We start from the raw sequence: 18,880 nt of genomic DNA on the forward strand, positions 1-18,880 counted from the left end.
TACCCATTGTCTGAGTGTGATGGTGCTGTAGGCTGGAGATGTCACCAGTCACTGGAACCATCTTCTCGACATTAAAAAAACTGCCAAAACTGAAGATTGTGATCTGGCAAGATAAATTATTTTTATTAAAACAATTACCCTGCACAAAAAGAAAGCTCTCAAACTGAAAGAGTAAACTGAGCAAGGCTCTCAGCAGTAGCTGAGTTCTAAATGGCACTGAGGCATCGGCTTCCCCATAGTGCATGAATGCTTTGGAACCATGTGATCCTGTTTGCCTATATAAATTCAGTGGCACATGGAAAATGAACACACTACCTCACTATAGGTAGCTAGTGAGGCCTCGAGTTCAGCATAGTGTGGAGCTGTGAGTCTGCCATCAACTGATGAAGAAATGAACATGGAGCTGCAGATATGTCCCACAAGTATTGTGTATGACCTCACCAGAACGTGGCGCATCACAACTGCAGTGAATGAGCTACTCACCTATGTTTTGCAAATGCTGCCTCCAAACTGGCTCCACTCCCCCCACACTATTCAGTAACACTCTGGCAATGGCTCACTTAAAGCTTGACTCACTCTAATGTTCTTTATTAGCCTAGAAACATCATCTTTTAATCGCTGAAATTTTTAACTTACACAACTTCATAGAACCAGTTCCACTTCCGCTTCCATCGCACCATACTCCTTTCAAACATCATGTGCAACACTGTCATTTGTGTTGAGCAAAAGATAGTAAATGCTTTCCTTTTAGGCTTACCACATGACACATTTGTCATGATCTTGATTAAATGCACCGTTATTGCTGACAAAACTCGCTTTCTCGTGCTATAGACCACTCCAGCACAGAACAAGCGCGGAGTAACACACCTCTCTTTATTCTTCCCATCCGGACTACTTCCGTACCATTCATATATGGAACGGGATATATGGAACGAAGTATAGGTCTGGGTGCGTACAACAGCTCGGTGAGCAACGTGACGACGCCCAGGGAGCCATCATTAGAAATGTCTATACCAGCCACAGAAGAAACATAAAAAGTTTCGACTAGAAAAAGTCATCAACAGCCAAACTAATAAAGAAAAGACACTCTGACTGTTATTTTTCTTTGGTACTCTAAAAAAGCACATAAAAGGAAGAAACATATGATTATAGGCACCGTGCACTCGCCAGGCACCTCCACCGGTGGCGCTATGTTCAATGCCACCAACGGTTAATTTGACATCCCGAGTTAGATGGCTGCGCACCGTAGCAGACAATTTTCCATGACTGTATATCAGCAGGCGCCTGCGTGCCGCTGCTTATAGAAGCTGGGTTCTGTCTGCCTTTGGGCTGACAAGTTCATTTTGAAGAGAATACTCGGCTAAAAGAATCAAGCTTTTTTAATGCTCCCGTGTTCACGATGTGAAAGCAATTTTGGTGGAAGACGGGCGTGGAGTGTCAGCCCAGTGCATCGCGCATACATGCTTCTCTGCACCCTCAAAATCAATCAACTCGAAGGAATATTCGTTTGTTCGCTTACGCAAGTTTTAACATTTCCTCTTTCTTACACAGCTGTCACCGACCAGGAACCTGGTCGAAGCAACCTGCAGTTGCAGGGCAGGCATTGCAGGAAAATGAAAACATGATGCTGCTTTGGTAGCTTTTTGGAGTGGAGAGACCAAGCTGCAGGAAAGAGTACCCAAAATTTTAAAGGTGGCCAAATCAGATAAACTGGAATGTATTAAAAGCCATTATGAAATCCTGTTCTCCTCAGCAGTGACAAGCCTTTACATTTCATGTGTGTGAGGTTAATTTATCTCATGGCATCCTACAATGCATGCTAAGTATTTGGCAAACAGTGATGGTCCTAAGGTATATTTGTGGGTGGTGTGCCGCATGTTCGTTGTTTTTTGGAACTGCAAAGCCAGTGAAGATGGAGTATGTGCTCAACCATTTTGGAGGCATATTGAGTACTACTGCCTGAATCACCTCTTGCGAGTCGAATAATTCGGAGAGTGCAAAGACCTTCCTACTAGCAAAAACAATCAAGGAGGCACAGTAGAACTGTTTGAAAGGGGCTTGCCCTGGCTAGGAGACACAGCCGAACGGCTGAACTTTGATACGAAAGAAACTGCATTTTTCTCAAATTTTTGTGTACTTTGTATAAGTTTGTGTAATGTATCCTCTGATTATGTCTGAGTCTGTCAGATGCAGAAGCAAAAATTATCAAAAACAATATAGTAGCTCCAAAGAACACGGCAGAGCTCTCTGTAAGCACCCAGAACAGAGTTCACTGGAAAGAAGAAAATATTCAGCACATAGCTACAACTAAGGTGGGCAGTCTTAAACTAACAATTAATCATAGATTAATTATATAATCAGTGGTATAATCTGTGGCATGACGTGACATAATATCCAGTAGCATGTCGCGTGACAACTACAAGCATCCTGCATCCCCCTGTCACTTTTATCTGAAAGCCGAATTTGTAAACGACACTCACGAAACTATGCGCTGCTTAGAAACAAAAAGGCAAAAAAGTGTTTTTTAGCAGCCGCATGGTAAGGGGCACATATTGTGCTCAGTAGAAGCGCCTGAATGCGATTCATTACCAAGCGCAGTACACAATGCTTTTATTTTTGTCAGGCACACATTCCTGCCTACCCCAAACGTCAGAAGAGAGAGATCTCTTATCTTCATGAGATATTTCACAGGGCCAGCTGTGCGATATGGAACTGTAATGGAAGTAAAAGCTGGACCTTCATCCTAGAATGAAAACAATGTTTCTGTCTCAGTTTTCGGTTGAGAAGATGCACGGAAAACTGGGTCCCGGGTGAATTGCAGTCAGTGCTATTGCAGCCAACAGCACAGCAATTCCTTGCACTCTTTACAAAGTTCATTGGTGCTTGAAATAGCCTCACTGGTGTACCGCAATATTCTGATTCACTCGCTGCCAATCCAGCGAGTTTGTGTCGCCGTCTTTCTGAATGCGCACCTCCTTCTCACTCTGGATGCGCGTGCCACTAGCGGCGGCGCACGCGTCGGTCCGGAGTTGGATGCGCACAGTGCCTATAGCCACTTGCATACACTGATACAGACAGCGCTAATGCTAAATTTGCTGCACTGTGTCAATTGCTCACAGGGGATCACTGTCAGGTGCAGTATGTTCAAAACAAACACTCCTACCATAGTTAAGTTGGAGTACATATGCTTTGTTCACAGCACACAGAAAACTTTTACAATAAAGCTGAGTCATTAAAATTACAGCATTCGTGGTTTTCCTGGTGCAACTTTTTAACTGTCACCTCTCATATACCCAAACATTCGAAAAGTACTTGGTTTTCAGTAATTACTACACTAGCATAAATTCAAGACATTTTTGGTTGGTTTAAATGACTGCCAACACAGCTGTTTAGGTTTCACTGCCCAAACACATCCCAATTTTGCTTAAATCCCCAGCTCATGTTATGTACAATTCCCTGTATAGTATTCAGCTTTTCATGATTTTTAATTAAGGAAGTAATGGAGTTCATAATGCAGGACAGAAAATTCTGCAGTGCTGTCACTCTTCACAATAGGCTGTGTCAATTAGCAAAAAAAAGTACACACCTTTCTTCTTTTGAGGCTTTTCTTCAGAAGAAACTGAGGAGTCGTCCAAGTCTTTTTCTTCCTCTGGTTCAGGTTCAGGTTTTTTTTTTTTCATTCCCCTGAAAGTATGAACAGAGCACTCTTATGACAGCAAATTTTAACTCTCCACTGCTCCTCCACAATGAAACGTTTTGCACCCGGAGTGGGTGTTTGAAGAGACCAGACTAATACTGACCAGTGTGAACCTAGCTGTGGCTAAGTGTTGCCCACTCTATGAAAGCAAAGGCATGAGTATACACACAAATATGCAAAGAACAAATCACAATGAGGTCAAAATCGTGCATGTTTGAATAATAAAAGTTCATTGATGGAGAGGGAAAAAATTATTGTGTATTGCGTGTTTTTCAAGGTTGTTAAACAATTTTGCAAACACACTGTCCACAACCTGCCAAAAAAATCCGAGTATAACGAGATATTTCTTTTAGGCAACCGGTAAATGACCAGTAATCACAAACCATGCACACTGGCGATCATGCAAACACAACCAATACCGTGACGTGCTTATGTCTACAATGCGCCAAAAGACCAGTAGTGTCAGAAGACAGCAGACAGGAATCTATGATTTTGGCAAGAAAGTCAACCTTGCTTTCATGTCAAAAAAGTCTTCTTGTTAGCCGTTATCAACTGAAAAATCGCACAGTGATACTTCAGGGAATACTCAGAATTATTTCACAGCAAGCAAGCGAGCAGTACAAAGAAAATTGACAGTCAGAAAAGATGATGATTAGTGGACTGGCTGTCTGGGACCAGTCCCTCATTTTCCGTGCTTTTTCAGTTAGTGAGTTCAATTCGCACTCACTGGTCGGTGTCATCGATGTGCAACAACCAGCGGTTCCCATCCACTGAGAGAAGCACATGAAGTGACCTGCTAGGCACCCTTCACAGAAGCAGCCACTTTGCACAGCAACCCTACTGGCTGTACGGGAAAAGCACATCAAGTGACCCCCTCGGTGCTCTGCGCCGAGTCGGCTTTGACTGGTTTTGGTTTTATGAAGTGACTCAAGCTATGAGGGACGCAATGTTGGAGGGCTTTGGATAATTTCGACCATGAGGGTCTCTTTAATGTGTACTGACATTGCACAGTACATGGGCCCCAAGCATTTCGCTGCCATCGAAATGCGACCATCACAGCTGGGATTGAACACGTGTCTTTCGGATCAGCAGCTGAGCGCCACAATCACTGAGCCATCGCGGTGGCTTTAGCCACCGGGTGAATTGAAATACGATTCACTGCAGTGCAAACATGGCGATGCTTGGTAATGCAGAAAAGTACAACAACAAGGAGCCATGATCACAGTGAAGAATTAAAACAGCCAGACAAGTTCTTTAATTCAACAGCATGAAGGATGATGAAAAAGAAAGGAGCGGATATTATCCGCAATTTGCTAGCCCCCATAAAAACAAAGTAGATGAAGGAAGTAATGGTAACCCTTAACCACCACTTTAGTCCACCTCAGCCCAAAATTGCTGAAAGTTTTCACTTCAAAATAGAACAGCTTGAGAACAAAACCACTGTGGTGTACATCGCTGAACTCCCACAAATGGCAGAACACTGCAACTTAGAAACAGCTTTCAATTGCATACTGAGAAACTATCCCGTGTGTGGGGTCCATGAAAAAGTTGTACAGTAGCGACTGTTAAAAGAACCTCACTCAAGAGAACGCTCTTGAGATCATGAGAACAGAAGAGGTGGCAGAACGTAAAACAAGTGAGCTGCAAAAGGACCATGCAATAAAATTGCAAGAAGGGCAAGGAAGAAAAGACATATATGCAGTGCTGTGTCTGTGTCTTGTATGTGTAAAGACCATGTAGTCCACATACTTTCCCATCTGATAATGCAACACACTATTGCAGTAGTGCTAGTTTCAACAAAATCCTTCCTGAATGCTTGTTCTTGAGCTATATCCCCCCCTTTGTACTCTGTGTGGAAGCTACCGCATTGGCTGTAGTAGGAGACAAGTTATAGCACCATGGCAGGACGGAGGGTCTCTACATAGAGGTCACATAATAGTATTTCTTGGGACAATAACTGCCATAAAAGACGGCGGTGACCCAGTTGTTGTCTGGACATGATTGTGTTTGATGCTTCTCCGTAGTCCGTTCTCACTCTATCACAGAGGAAACTCTGCTAGCACCAGTGCTTGCCATCAGGCTGAAGTTCTTAAAGCTGTGCCGTTGGTTACAACTTGTTTTGGAAAAAAAAGTAACTGATTAGCTGGAACGTTACCACTTGAAAAAGTTATCGATAAATTACAAAAAGCTGCATTCGAATACAAGTAGTGTATTATTACTTGTGGCGCGTCACATAAAACTTTGCCCCCACAAACCCACCTCCATTCACCAGAGGCCCATGCAGCAGCGGAACAAAAAGCGGTGGCAGCCTCTCGGACAGCACTGCATCACCACAGCCAAGATACAGTGGGCTACAAAGGCTGTGTAGCAGTGAGAGCTGCACCGGTTACAATGCGAAGACGCCTTCAACTGCTGTCTGAGATGAGGTTCATGCTAGGAGAGCCTCGCAACAGCAAGACAGCAGGAAGCGTTAGCTTTTAGCCGCCAATGTCGCGTGAGAATGGATAACTTGCAAAATTTTTCAAGTCAACTTCCATGCAAAGATTTTTTTCCTTTCACCCTCATTCACAGACTGCGTTACCACCACCTGCTCTGGAAACAAAAAATTGGAGGGGACACCTATGCTCTGCCTTAAGGGTATGATGTGATAACATATATGCAGAATTGCTCATTAACAACTTTGCATCCACAGATCCCTGGAAGCCCTGATACCGCTCTTGGCATAGTGGTTAAGCGATGCCTTGCGATGGCAGGTGCTGCCACTGGTGGGGCTTGTGCTTTCCAGGTAGATGCACCGAGCAACATCTCACGACTGTTCATTAATTTACTGCCACCTGTCATGGTGGTCAGTTTGCTCACAAACCAGGTAGGGCAGGTTGTGATGATGCCACAGCATCCTATGATCTAGGTGGCCCACCTAGGTTGCATCTCCAGGAGTTTTTCACTCTCTTTGCCACCACTGAATTTTCCGCAGAAAGGGAGCCTTAACGCTGTCACATTATAGCAGTAGTGCATGAGGAGCAAGTCACTGTTCATTGCAATGTCTTTGAAACTCGTGTAACAAGAATAACTTGTTTACTTTTTTATTTACTGAGAATAAGCTAGAGACAGGTAATGGTGAGTGGAAGGCACCACTGAACCCATTCAAAAACTGACCTCTTTGAGCGATCTCGAAAGCAGATGGCAACCGTTCAGAGTTCAGGTTCATGCAGATTAGAGGGCATCCGTCCTGTCCTTTCCAAAGAGGAAAAAAATGTTCGGGACAGACGCATCTCTCCTCCCGCTAACCTTTTTTGTGGGCCATGTATAATGGTGTTCTCAAACAGCTTTTTAATCGAAAAAATAAATCTCCTGCAGGTCCTGATGACATCCCATCCCAGGTAATAAAATCTTGCTCTGAGGGAATAGTGCACTTCTTAGTCGTCTTCTTTAACAAATCATTATGCAGCAATTCATTACCTGCACAGTGGAAAGTAGCAGATGTCATTCCTATTCATAAAAGTGGTCCCAAAAATAAGTACAAAACTACAGGCCCATCTCTCTTATGTGCACATGCTGCAAAACAATTGAACGCATTATCTGCAGTGCTGTGATGAAACACCTTGAAAATAATCATTTGTTTTCAAACGCACAACATGGATTTAGACCTGGCTTGTCATACACGACTCAGCTGGTGGTATTCTGCCACGATCTGTTTTATTCTTTCGACACTGGATTTCAGGTAGACAGCATATTTTTAGATTTTCAGAAAGCCTTCGCTATCATTCCTCATGCCTTGCTTTTGCATTATTTATCTTGTCTCTATACATCTTGCCACAGTCGCATGGATTAGAAAGTACTTGTCCGGGCGAACACAGCATGTTTTCATCTACAGATCTAAGTCAATGCATGTCACCGTTACTTCTGGAGTGCCTCAAGGGTCTGTTTTGAGGCCTTTCTTATTTTTAATTTTTATCAATTGTATTGTAAAAGGTCTTAAGTGCAAAGCTCGATTATATGCAGACCACTAAGCCATTTACAAGAATTTTAAAAATGACTGTGTAGTCACCAGCCTACAGAATGATTTTTAAATACAATTCATGGTTGGTGCACAAAATGAGACATGTCAGTGAACTGTGCTTAATGTCAAATCATATCATTTAACCAAAAAAATCTTCCGGTGATATCTTCAGGTAATATCAGACTATAATTTGAATGGACCACCTCTTGAAAAGGTTAATCATTGCAAATATTTTGAAGTCTATTTCTCAGAAAACTTAACATGGAATAGTTATACGTAATAGTCGACCTTAATATCATCTAGAACCCTTATCCTCATTGGACGCGTTTTTTATAATGCCCCCAAAAAAGTAATGCAACAGCTTTACAAAAAAAATTTTTGCCCAATACGTGAGTACGCTTGTGAAGCATGGGTTCCTCAAACCTCTTATCTTATAGAAAAACTTGAGTGAATCCAAAACCGCGCTGGCAGATTTGCTTCCGGAAACTATAACTTCAGCGACAGTATTACATTATTCAAAGAAAACCTCAGCTGGAAAACGCTAGCTCACTACCAATTAGCCGCAAGATTAGAACTTTTTCTGCTCCAGTCTCACAGGAATAAACAAGCACTTCTACATTTCACCTTCCCCCATCTCTAAACGATCTGAACACGAGCTGAAAGTTCTTGAAATGTGCTGCCGCACCGATGTTTTCTGCAATTAATTTTTTTTGCGTACTTCCGCTCACTGGAATAAGCTTCCCAAGGATATTTATTGCCCAATGTAATTTTTTACTATGGTGCCTGCAAGCCTACTGTTTTTTGCTCACTTTTCAGTGTAGCATTTTTCTTTTTTTTGTATGGTGTATGTTTTACTATTACCACCTCATTTTCAAGCATATGTTTTTGTACATTGTCCCCCCTGCAATAATGCCCTTGTGCTGCTGCAGGTACTTGAATAAAATAAAATAAATAGCAGGGAGTGCAAACAAGTGTGTCAACGATGTTTTGTTGGAAAAAAGTTTTGCGGTTAAGCTGGCCTACAGAACTTTGCAAGCTGCCAACTGCCACCGATGATAGCTCTCACCGAATGTTTTAACTAAGCCGTAACCTTGTTTAATCACTTTTTACTTTGGGGGCATGAGATCTATAAATAAAGCTAGACTTCAACCAATGAGAAAATACAGAGAAGCCATCATTGAAGCACCCAAGCCTGATGATGTCGGCAACATGAGATCCTACAGTGTACTTCTCTAGTAGTTACGGAAATGTCTGCTGAACATGTCTACACTACTAGCACCCTTGTAAGCATCGTTACATGCATACTTGAGTTGAATAGATAAACGAAGAGCCTTCATCCAAAGCGAACAAGCCATTGTGGAAACAAGGCTGTTGGCACATTATGACAATGTCTATTAGTCTGAGATGCATTGCCATATGATGTTGCTGCACTGCTTTCACATTGAATAGGGGATGTGGAATTCCCAATCTCATTTTCATCTCAAGCACTCAAGCAAGCAGAACAAAGCCTCTTGGAAATGAGGTACAAGCCATATATTTTGACATCACCTGATTCAGAGGCTACCTGCTGTGCTGCAGCTCTGTCCTAATCATGGGCAATAAGCCGTAGATCAGCATCTTTGCTGCAGAAACGGCAACCCCAGCCATCACTGCTTCACACACCCAGTGCCGAGGAATCACAGTTGGAACTTACATGTACACCAATGAGCACTGACCAGGATGCCTAAATGGGAACGCAGATTCTATCAGCAGGCTGCCACTGACAGTGCTACACATTAACCTACCACAGCCATCAGAGCTGGTGAACTCAACCTTGAGCTTGAAAGAGCCAACAGTGGCAGCCAGGCAACTGCAACAGTACACTACCTGTGACTAAACTCTCAGCCAAGTGTTGCATTAGGCAGAGAAGGATAGCCACAAAGCATCCTCAGTATGTTTTTACAAGCATACTGGCAAAAGATGTGACAAGCTTAGCATGAACAGGAATTTCTTGTACAGGAGAAGCCAAGCCATCGTGCTACCTCCAGCTCAGAACCACACCTTGAGCCTGCTTATGAAACGCATCAAGGGAGGCCGACGCCCTCCACTATGGCCTATCTTTTTCTCTTCTTTTACTCTCTCCTTCCTCCCTTCCCTCACGGCACAGTTGAGGTGTCCACCGAGAAGTGAGACAGTTACTGCACCATTTTCTTTACTCAAAAAATAAAAAATGGTGGCCTGGAATGGATGCTTAGACAGAAAACTGTGCTCAACAAAATGCACTATGCCTAGAGGACTCTCCAAAGCCAGCATTGACATACAGAACCAGTGTCCGTGTCTGAGCCAAGTGAATGCTGGGAACTCATGAATCTGGATTACACTGGACATCTTGAGAAAAACTGTTCCTCACACTTGTAGATGCAAAATCAAGGTGGCTCGAAGTTTCTGTCATGCCAAGTGACACAGCTTAAAATGCAGAGCACCTGAGGACATTATCGCAAGGTATTGGACATCAAGCTGCATAGTGACAGACAATAACATGCCCCCTATTGGCCAATCTTTTCAAAAATTTGTGCTAGGAAATGGCATTAAGCATGTGTGGACATCGCCTTCTCATCCAGCACAGAACTGCTCAGCAGAACCAGCAGTTTGAACTGAAAATGATGGCCTCAAGCAAACAACAGATGGAGGACTAGAGCTCCGGCTCGCCAGATGGCTGTCTCTGCTTCACTGAGCACCCCACCCAAATAGAAGGTCTCCATCTCAGCTGAAGGTATTACAGCCAATGAAAGCAGCGCTGAACCTTTGAACCTCTACAAGGGTGAAGAGAGGGTTCCTTACTAATTGCTACCAGATTTTAAGCAGCACACCAGAAGGAAGCAAAATGGACCCCAACCGAAGGGAGACAAGGTAGTTCGCAATTTTGGTATGGTACTTAGTTGGTGGTTTGACAATGCTGAAGAAATCAGTGGGACTTCCATGATAATTTTTCAATGCCTCAAGAGAATGTCTGACACCACAATGATCAGGTGAAGAGGAACTTGGTTGCTACAACAGCAAGTCCTATGGATCTCCCATTTACGTTAAATAAAAGCCATGTAGCCAGTGCAAAAGCAACAGTGAAGGGAGCAGCGACACATCCAGGCACATTCTTCAACATGAACAGTCTCCATGCCTCTGGGGTACCGATGACCTTTATTAGGGGATTGCTGCATATACATGTCCAGAGCATCTCACTCGATGGCACCACTGCCCCAGCATGTAACAGCCACACCGTTTGTAGTAAATAACTTTGATTTTGTTAAACTGCAAACAATAGCACCAGCATTAAAGCTCATGAAAATAGCCTCGAGAGACTTTTACTACATCTAAGCCAAGCAATTATGCTTTCTCCTCCACTTCATGGCTTCTAATTGGCTGAAAGCCTACATCTTGACATTCCATGTTGATGCAGCTTTTTAATACATGTCATCATGCCATGTTCCTAAAAAGTTAACAGCGTTCACACTTCTTGGAACAGAACAGAGAACTACTTTGAAGCAAATGATTAGTAGTAACAAGGACCAGAGTCAGCTCTCAATATTTCTAAATTGAAGGATATCTATTTATTTTATTTATTTAGTACATACGGCGGGCCCTTGGGTCCAAGCAGAGGGGCATACATAAAAACAATAATGAACAAGTCGAAAACAAGCAAGCACCAAATTAGACAAATTTTTTTATCACACTAAGTAGTTCAAACTTGGGCAATCAGGGTTCAAAATTTTTAATGCATGTAAAGTGTTGATAGCAGAGTTGACAGAGTTCAAATTAACAACAGTCTGCCATATTCTACCTAGAGTCAAAACTTCCCCTCAATGGCCAAACACTATCTTTAGCTCCTGAATTCCATTATGGAGTGAAAGACATACTTTCAGACACTAGACAGCAGGACCATGATAGCTTCAATGGATGCGCAGCAGAAGAAAACCTACATTTTCAGGCAATGAGCATATGAGAGAATTATGTGGAACAGCTTTCCCTGTGTTCATGATATGCTCATTTAGTATTATGTCAAATACATTAAACATGCACAAGCATCTGCTGGAAAAGTCATAAAAATCCTGCAGCTGCAAGATACATGATGAACATGGTGATTGATATACATTCCTTCACATGCAGGCATTCAAAGAAAGAATAATGAAAAAAAAACTCACTTATAAGCCTCGTCAAGCTCTTTTTTCTTCTGGAGGTTGATGTCGTCATATTTAAGCATCCTGCTCTCCGGAATCCACTCGTCCCAACTGCATCAAATAAACAAAAGAGAATAAATGCTATAGTATGATACAACTTAAAAACAGCAGTTGGTAACACTGGCCACACTCCATTGCGTCCTGTATTGCAGAAAGAGCCTTCTGTGCTGTCACCGCTAGATGCTTATGCTGGTAACCGGATACCCACATGCAGATGTCATCAGTGCAAATCGACATTTGCAGCAGTGTATGGACACTTGGCCACGTTAAGCCTCTCCCTTTCAATAGAGAAGCCCTGCTTTGTGCTGTTCTCAGGACAAAGACATCACTGCATGCATTTAGACCTAATATGCAAGGAGCCCAGATTAATCGGGCCCTGTGGTGCAGCCTGAGCTCGGTGACCAGAACTGACAACGCACTCCCTCACCAGAACAGGATTTGGCCACCCTAGTGTAGTACTTGGCCACAACCTTCTATGATCAAACCAATTAACCCTCAGCCCTCAGCGGCTGCGTAACAACTGGCCAAAGCGGTGGTCAGACCAGTGACGCAGTGGAGGGTGCTAAGAATTTCTGGCTCCGGACAGGCCGCCACTAGAACCTGAACGTTCAACGCTAGAACCTCATCCAGTAAGGATAGCCTAGCAGTGCTGTTTGAGGAAATAGCGGGATTTAATGGGATGTCATAGGGCTCAGTGAAGCTAGGACAAGTGAGGCGTATATAGTACAGAAGGACGAGCACATACTGTGCTATCACGGATTAGTGGATAGACGAGAACTAGGTGTGGGATTCCTCATTAATCAGGATATAGCTGGCAACATAGAGCAGTTATATAGTATTAACAAGAGTGGCAGCTATCGTAATTAGGCTCAACAGGAGGTACAAGCTGAAGGTGGTGTAGACCTATGCGCATACATCCAGCTGTGATGACCATACCGTTGAGTTTTTATGAAGACGTGGAATTGGCAATGAGCAAAGTAAAATCACAGTCCACTGCACTGATGGGTGACTTCAGTGCGAAAGTGGGTAAGAAGCAGGCTGGTGGCCAGGAGGTAAGCAACTATGGCATAGGTTCTAGGAATAGCAGGGGAGAGTTATTAGTAGAATTTGCAGATAGAAATAATTTACGGATCATGAATACCTTCTGCAAACGAGAGAACAGGAAGTGGACCTGGAAGAGCCCCAATGATGAGACTAAAAATGAAATCGACTTCATACTGTGCGCTCAACCTGGCATCGTTCAGGATGTGGTCGTCCTCGGAAAGGTGCGCTGTAGCGACCATAGAATGGTAAGGTCTCGAATGAGCTTAGACTTGAGGAGGGAACGAAAGAAGCTAGTCAAGAAGAAGGTCATTAACCAGTTAGCGATCAGAAAGAAAATAGAGGAATTCAGAATATCGCAGCAGAACAGATATTCAGCCTTAACTGAGGAATACTATTATACAATGAACGATAATCTGACAGTTATCATTACGGAGTGCTCAGCAGATGTAGGCGGTAGGACAGTTCGACAGGATACTGGCAAGCTAGCTCAGGAGACGAAAGATCTGATTAAGAAATGCCAAAGCATGAGGGCATATATCAATACAGACAGGATAGAACTAGCAGAGCTATCGAGGTCAATAAATAAGCTCAAGGTAGCCGACATAAAGAAGTTCAATATGGAGAGGATCGAGCATGCTCTAAAGAACGGAGCTAGCCTGAAAACGGTGAAGAGGAAACTAGGCATTGGTAAAAATCAGATGTATGTGTTAAAAGACAAGGAGGGCAATGTCATTAGCAATATCGATAAGATAAAGTAGCCAAAGAGTTCTACACAAATCTCTACAGTAGTGAATGTAATCAGAGCACTAAAGAGAGAGACAGTAGTGCATAGCAATGCGTCATCCCGCCAGTAACGAAAGAGGAAGTGAAGAAAGCCTTAGAAGCAGTGCAAAGGGGAAAAGCAGCTGGTGAAGATCGGGTAACAGCAGATCTGTTGAAGAACGGAGGGAAAATTGTGCTATAAAAACTAGCCACCTTGTATACGCAATGCCTTATCACAACCGTACCAGAAGCTTGGAAGAACACAAACATTATCTTAATTCATAAGAAAGGAGACACCAAGGACTTGAAAAATTACAGACCGATCAGCTTACTGTCCATTGCCTACAAGGTATTTACTAAGGTAATCGCTAATAGAGTAAGGAAAACCTTAGACTTTATCAACCAAATGATCAAGCAGGCTTTCGTAAAGGATAATCAATAGATCATATTCACACTATCACTCAGGTGATAGAGAAATGCACAGAATATAACCAACCACTATATATAGCCTTCATTCATTACGAGAAAGTGTTAGACTCAGTGGAAACCTCAGCTGTCAAAGAGGCATTGTGGAATCGGTGTAGAAGAGCCTTATGTGAAAATACTGGAAGATACCTATAGCAACTGCACAGCTACCATAGTCCTCCATAAAGTCAGCAATAAAATTCCAATAAGGAAGGACATCAAGCAAGGAGATACGATCTCGCAAATGCTATTCACCGCCTGTTTACAGGAGGTACTCCGAGGGCTGAATTGGGAACAGTTGAGGTTTTAACTAAAAGTTAATGAAAAATACCTAAATAATCTGTGATTCACTGCGATTACATTGCCTTGCTGAGTCACTCACGAGATAACTAGAAATATAAGAATGGGGTGGAGCGCATATGGCAGGTTCTCTCCGATCATGAATAGCAGATTACTAATATCCCTCAAGATAAAAGTGTACAACTGCTGTATCTTGCCAGCACTCGCCTACAGGGCAGAAATGTGGAGGGTAATGAAAATAGTTCAGCTTAAGTTAAGGACAATGCAGCGAGCCATGGAAAGAAAAATGATAGGTGTAACGGTAAGAGACCAGAAGCGGGCAGAGTGTTTGAAGGAACAAATGCAGGTTAATGACATCCTAGTCAAAATCAAGAGGAAGAAATGGGCTTGGGCAGGGCATGTGATGTGAAGGTAGCACAACCGCTGGTCCTTAAGGGTAACGGAGTGGATTCCAAGAGAAGGCAAGCGTAGCAGGGGGCGGCAGAAGGTTAGACGGGCGGATGAGATTAAGAAGTTCGCAGGCATAGGGTGGGTGCAGCTGGCAAAGGACTGGGTTAGTTGGAGAGACATGGGAGAGGCCTTTGCCCTGCAGTAGATGTAGTGAGGCTGATGATGATGACCAACGCTAAATGCACTGAAACATTTAGCAGGTGCGACACAGTGCAGTGGTCCTTCAGCAATGTTAAAGCTGCACTCAGCAGCTGGGACCAGCAGAACTCGTTACTCGCTGCCTTTTTCAGTTGCCACGAGACAGCCAGTATAAGTGCCTTGAGGTTACCCACAGAAAATGCCTGAAGACTGAGCTGGGGGTTCCACACTAGGCTTCCTCTAGCAGGGTCTTAGAAGAAGGCCATTGCCTTCCCTTACGTCTGCAGGTCTCCAAAAACTGCTTCTACAATTACTTCGCCTTGAAGAGACCTAGACAGGTCATGTCTGGCTCTGTCAGCTACTAGCTAGAATGCAAAGTCACTTCTTTTCAGCCCTTCATACCCTAAGCACAGTGGGTTGGTCACCCACATGACAAAGGTGCCAGCAGAACCTGCCATAGTTTTATGATGACATTCACTGCCACCTCAACATCCCTGGCTTATGCACAAGATGATCGCTGCCTTTGGCAGAAGTAAGATCCTTGGTTCTTGAACACCTAAACAGCATCTACAGTGGCCACCTGCAAGTCCACGCTGATGGCTCTTTGAGCAGGCATGCACAGTCCTGCTAGGTCTCATTTGTAGTGCTGTGATGTCTTGGGCTGGGCGCCTGCAAAGAGTAGTGTCATCCACTATGGCTGAATCACTGCCTATTACAAGGAACCCCAAATGTCTGTCTTTCTGCAAACCACAGACAGTAGTCATTCTGTCAAACTCCAAGTCTGCACTAGTGCACCTGCAATGAGGGACTCCCACTAATAGCCTCTGGTCTCAAACCTGGCTGAGGAAGCTAAAGTTTAAAAAATTTACATTTTGCTTCCAGTAGCTCTCATTGGCATTGCTGGTAACACAGCGGCAGACCTTTAGCCCAAGAAACCTGGTCTTATCCATCTTCAGTGGCTCTCCCAAAGGATGAGAATTTCGCAAGGCAGGCAGTAGGGCAACACTTTTCTGCACTTCGGCCACCTTTGTACCTCTCTTGTGTTACACAAGGCTTGTCTCGCGACAGAGCTACTCTCTTGAATCGACTATGCACGAACTCTGCCTTACACCGGTAAGGATGCACAATATTCACCACACCACTTCCCTTATGTGCATACTGTGATGTTGTGGGTAATGTGACCTATTTTATTTTATTGTTGCCACGTTCTTGTGCCAAACATGAGACTCTCCTGGAAAAGCTGAGGTGATTGAACGCTGCCCTGGACGTCTTTCACTTTGTGCACTCTGAGCACTCCCGAACTGAGTGGCAATCAGTGTCACAGCCACTCTTGAAGTTTTTAGAGGACACTGGACTTAATGAACAGTGGTAGTCAGACAATCATTAAAATCAGTGACCTAGACGGAGCAACTGGTGACAGCCCACAGAAAGGCTAATCCCGCCTGTACATTCACACCACCACCATCCACACCGTCCTGAGTAACTCCAGCAACCAATTACAACAGTGAATAAAATCATCTTTTTAAGGTTTGACTGTATCAAACAGGCCACATACATCAAAATTCTTGTGCTCATAATTTCGTGTTGCGATTAGCTTCTCGTTTAGGTAACAAGGAAAACATTAACAACGGTCTCCATTTTTGTCATGGAGGAATTCTGTTTGATGGTCCTGAAAGTGGGCGGAGCTTCACTGCAGACTTTTCGTATCTGACTATAGCGACAATATTTCAAATCGCTGTTCTACACAACAAAGGAGTAGAGACACCCAACTTAGGGTGCATGTTTTCGTGTTTGTAAAATGCGTAAGGAATTATTATACAGATTACTGCGTGGTATTCTCCTACAATCGCTCAATAATTCATAATCGAATTTCTCGTGATGGTCCGGTTTCAGTTTCAACAGCCGAATGGCTGTGATGTCAAAGAGTCATGATAGGTCACGTGAGGCATAAAAAACTGCAATATAATCCCTGCTTCTATATTCCTTGTCAAATTGGCTCTTAAAGAAGGCTGGCTTCAGCACTGCAGTGAATTAAAACAATGAAGCAGCGATTATATCGACATTTGTCCATGCCTCATGTGATATATAACCAAACTTTGATGTCTCAACCATTGTTTGGATATTGAAACTGAAACCAAAACAGCATTACAGAAATGATTATTATTTAGTTAGCCTTTGTAAGAAAATACCACATGGTGAATCATGCATAATAGTGACTTCCGCATCATTGTACAGATGAAAAAAAAAACCACTAAGAGTCTATACTCATTTAAAAGTTCAGCCAGTCATGCCATTCCATATGTATTTGTGATTGTGACACATTATGTAAGTGCAAAACCATTGCAACAGCAAAGGAGCAGAAACGGAGGCCATGTGCAGGACGAGCTGACCAAGGCACTCAAAGAGTGATATCTTACCGCTTGTTCCATCCTATGTAGTGGACAAAGTACTGGGCTTTCTTGTTTCTAAAACGAACCTTGAGGCACTGGAAAAGAAGTGGGCGGATAGATGGGCGAGAGTGCCGCACCATAAAATACCTAGTGACTGAATGCATGAAGAAATTACAAGAGTGCTCACCTTGGCTTCATAGATGAGCGGCCCGTCGAAACACAGGACCTTTTCATCTAGAGAACAAGCAATTGTCTCCATTATTGCGCTCAGCATATCGCGGGCTCTAACGCCACCGTAGTGTATTTCTGATTAATATCAACCACCCGGGCCTTTTTAACGTGGGCTGACATCGCACAACAGACAGGCGTATTTTGTATTTCACCTCCATCGAAATGCAGCCGTCGCGTCTGGGATTTCCCGTGTCCTCGGGGCTCCGCCGCCAATCGCCAAAGCCAAAAAGCCACCGCGGCGGGTTAAAGCAGAACAATAAAATCATTCTGATCGGGATCATAACCCGTTCTGGGCGCATCACAGCTTTGTAAAAGCAGTTCGCAATTCTGTAAACTGACACAATGCTGCCGCCATGCTTACTAAGCCTAAACAGCGGTTCCCTTTCTCGCAACCTAAGCCACGTGAGAACATTCATTATAACTCCAATAATTAGCGCAAAGCTAAATCAACTCACGAGGTCATATGCAGCCATACAGTAATGAATAGTTCGTCGTCTTACCTTCCTGAAACCGACTTGTCAGGTCCATGACTTACGGCAAAACCGACTCACGCCGTATCGCTGATCACCAACCAGTGTTGCCACGACACATAAAAAAATAGTAGTAAATTTTTTCGCGAAAAATCAGTAGAAATCAGTAGATTTTTAATTTAAATTTTTGTACTCAGTTTATGAGCCCACGAATTCAGCGCTTATATTAGTACTCTGCTGTTGTATTGTAGCTTCTAAGAAATAGTACAAAAATTGGCCACGAGATTCTTGGCAATACTTTTGAAAAACCCGGGGATCCAGAGAGCCATTGTCAAGCACGAAGTGAAAAACAGTGAAGCCCTCTGATGGCATATTCAAAGGCGTTAGATGGTAGTTAGTACCTGAAATCTTTAGAGTATAGTATCTTCCAGACAGGGGTGATTGGGAGATCGCTGGGCGAGGCCTCCGTGCTGCAGTGGACATAAATATAGGTTGATCACGATGACGACGATCCAGAAATAAGAAAACATGAGTCCCTTATAGCTTACGCAAATAAACTTTATTGCGCGTGAACAGGCAACTTCAAAACGGCCATGTATATGACTAGATATGCTGTGAAATTCCACAAGTGGCTGTGCCAGCAAAGCCGCATTAAATACTCTCATGCTTAACCTTGTGCCAGTCGTCCATTCTCCTTATCAGTGGCCTGTCAATGTTGAAGC

At 43.4% G+C, this 18,880-nt stretch overlaps 1 protein-coding gene across 1 annotated transcript in view; it reads right to left on the reverse strand.

Annotated features, from left to right (window-relative positions):
- Positions 1–18,264, reverse strand: part of LOC144102402 (mortality factor 4-like protein 1) — a 62,918-nt gene extending 44,654 nt beyond the window's left edge. The window contains exons 1-5 of the mRNA XM_077635685.1: positions 18,189–18,264; positions 17,645–17,691; positions 17,485–17,552; positions 11,873–11,959; positions 3,587–3,684 (exon numbers count right to left, since the gene is read on the reverse strand). Coding sequence (XP_077491811.1) covers positions 3,587–3,684; positions 11,873–11,959; positions 17,485–17,552; positions 17,645–17,691; positions 18,189–18,216 — 328 coding nt within the window. The 5' untranslated portion in view covers positions 18,217–18,264. The remainder of the gene's footprint in view (positions 1–3,586; positions 3,685–11,872; positions 11,960–17,484; positions 17,553–17,644; positions 17,692–18,188) is intronic.
- Between the last annotated feature and the right edge of the window lie 616 nt (positions 18,265–18,880).

The sequence above is a fragment of the Amblyomma americanum genome, chromosome 1 (assembly GCF_052857255.1).
Source record: "Amblyomma americanum isolate KBUSLIRL-KWMA chromosome 1, ASM5285725v1, whole genome shotgun sequence".
In the NCBI taxonomy this organism is placed as follows: Eukaryota; Metazoa; Arthropoda; class Arachnida; order Ixodida; family Ixodidae; genus Amblyomma; species Amblyomma americanum.